At 39.2% G+C, this 1,126-nt stretch overlaps 1 protein-coding gene across 1 annotated transcript in view; it reads right to left on the minus strand.

Annotated features, from left to right (window-relative positions):
- Positions 1–550: 550 nt before the first annotated feature.
- LOC107103949 (MAGUK p55 subfamily member 2-like) overlaps positions 551–1,126 on the minus strand; it is a gene marked incomplete at its 3' end in the record, with an annotated part of 18,071 nt that continues 17,495 nt past the window's right edge. Inside the window, exon 5 of the mRNA XM_015403817.1 lies at positions 551–721. Coding sequence (XP_015259303.1) covers positions 551–721 — 171 coding nt within the window. The remainder of the gene's footprint in view (positions 722–1,126) is intronic.

Here is a 1,126-nt window from a genome sequence, read left to right on the forward strand (position 1 = left end):
GGATGAATGTGGGATGGATGGATGAGGGATGGATGAAGGAAGGATGGATGGATGAGGGATGAATGAGGGATAAGAAATGAATGGATGGAGGAAGGATGGATGGACGATGGATGGATTTCCAATGTGTGTAACATTAATTGTGCATAATATGGAACCTTTAAGGATCACTTTGTGTGATTAATACTATTTACTTTGCATCCAATCATAAACTGTTTGATGATGTAAACATTTAAGTCTGAACAAAAAGAAAAAAATAGAGAAATCTATAAGGGGAAAATGTGCTTTTTTAAGGCCGAATTTAAACATCTTACTCAGGATTATTCACAATATGCTGTTCAAACAAAGGTTCTTGTTATTTTCTGACAATGTTTAGAAGTTTAACACAGGACCTATGAGATTAGAGATTTTTTTAAATGTAACATAAGAGAACATCAGAAATCAGGACAAAAATATTCTCAAAGAAAAAATAAATAGCAGACATTATCTGATAGGGCTCTCCTTAATAATAGCTGTATTATCACAGACAGACATGATTAAAGACATTTCTTACCAGATGTTCTCCGGCTACTTTACGTATGCCAACCATACGTATAGCATCAGAGGGCAGGGTGGGATTAGTAGCCTGGCTGTCTTCTTGTTCATGATCAACGTAATCACACGGGCTGGGAGGCTGGCTATCACATGCCTGGGAGGCAACTGAGTCATGAGTCTCCAAAAGAGACTGGGGGGGACAAAAGAAAGGGTAGTTTGAGTTCAATGTAATATTCATGTAAGGAAATCCAAAAGACAAGCAGCAGAACATAATGGTGAGAAGATTAACCATCCCATATGTTGTTGGACTCTGAAAAACTCAAGAGGATTTTCTCCAAACACAAAATTCCAGAACATTTTAAACCAAACAAGCTCTCCACAGACACATGTCCCAATACAGAAGAGCACCCTCCTCTGGACAAGACTCTGCTGTCCATCTTCACCTTGTGGACAAAGGACATTCTTTTGAGGGCCAGAATGTTCACATTTTGGACAAAGAAGGCAGGTGGTTTGAGAGGGGCGTGAAAGAAGCCATCTATGTTAAGAAAGAAAAAACAACCTTAAACAGAGGGGCGGGGGCTCAGATTTCAGCTTT

This window comes from Cyprinodon variegatus, unplaced genomic scaffold, assembly GCF_000732505.1.
Source record: "Cyprinodon variegatus isolate N-32 unplaced genomic scaffold, C_variegatus-1.0 Scaffold1571, whole genome shotgun sequence".
In the NCBI taxonomy this organism is placed as follows: domain Eukaryota; kingdom Metazoa; phylum Chordata; class Actinopteri; order Cyprinodontiformes; family Cyprinodontidae; genus Cyprinodon; species Cyprinodon variegatus.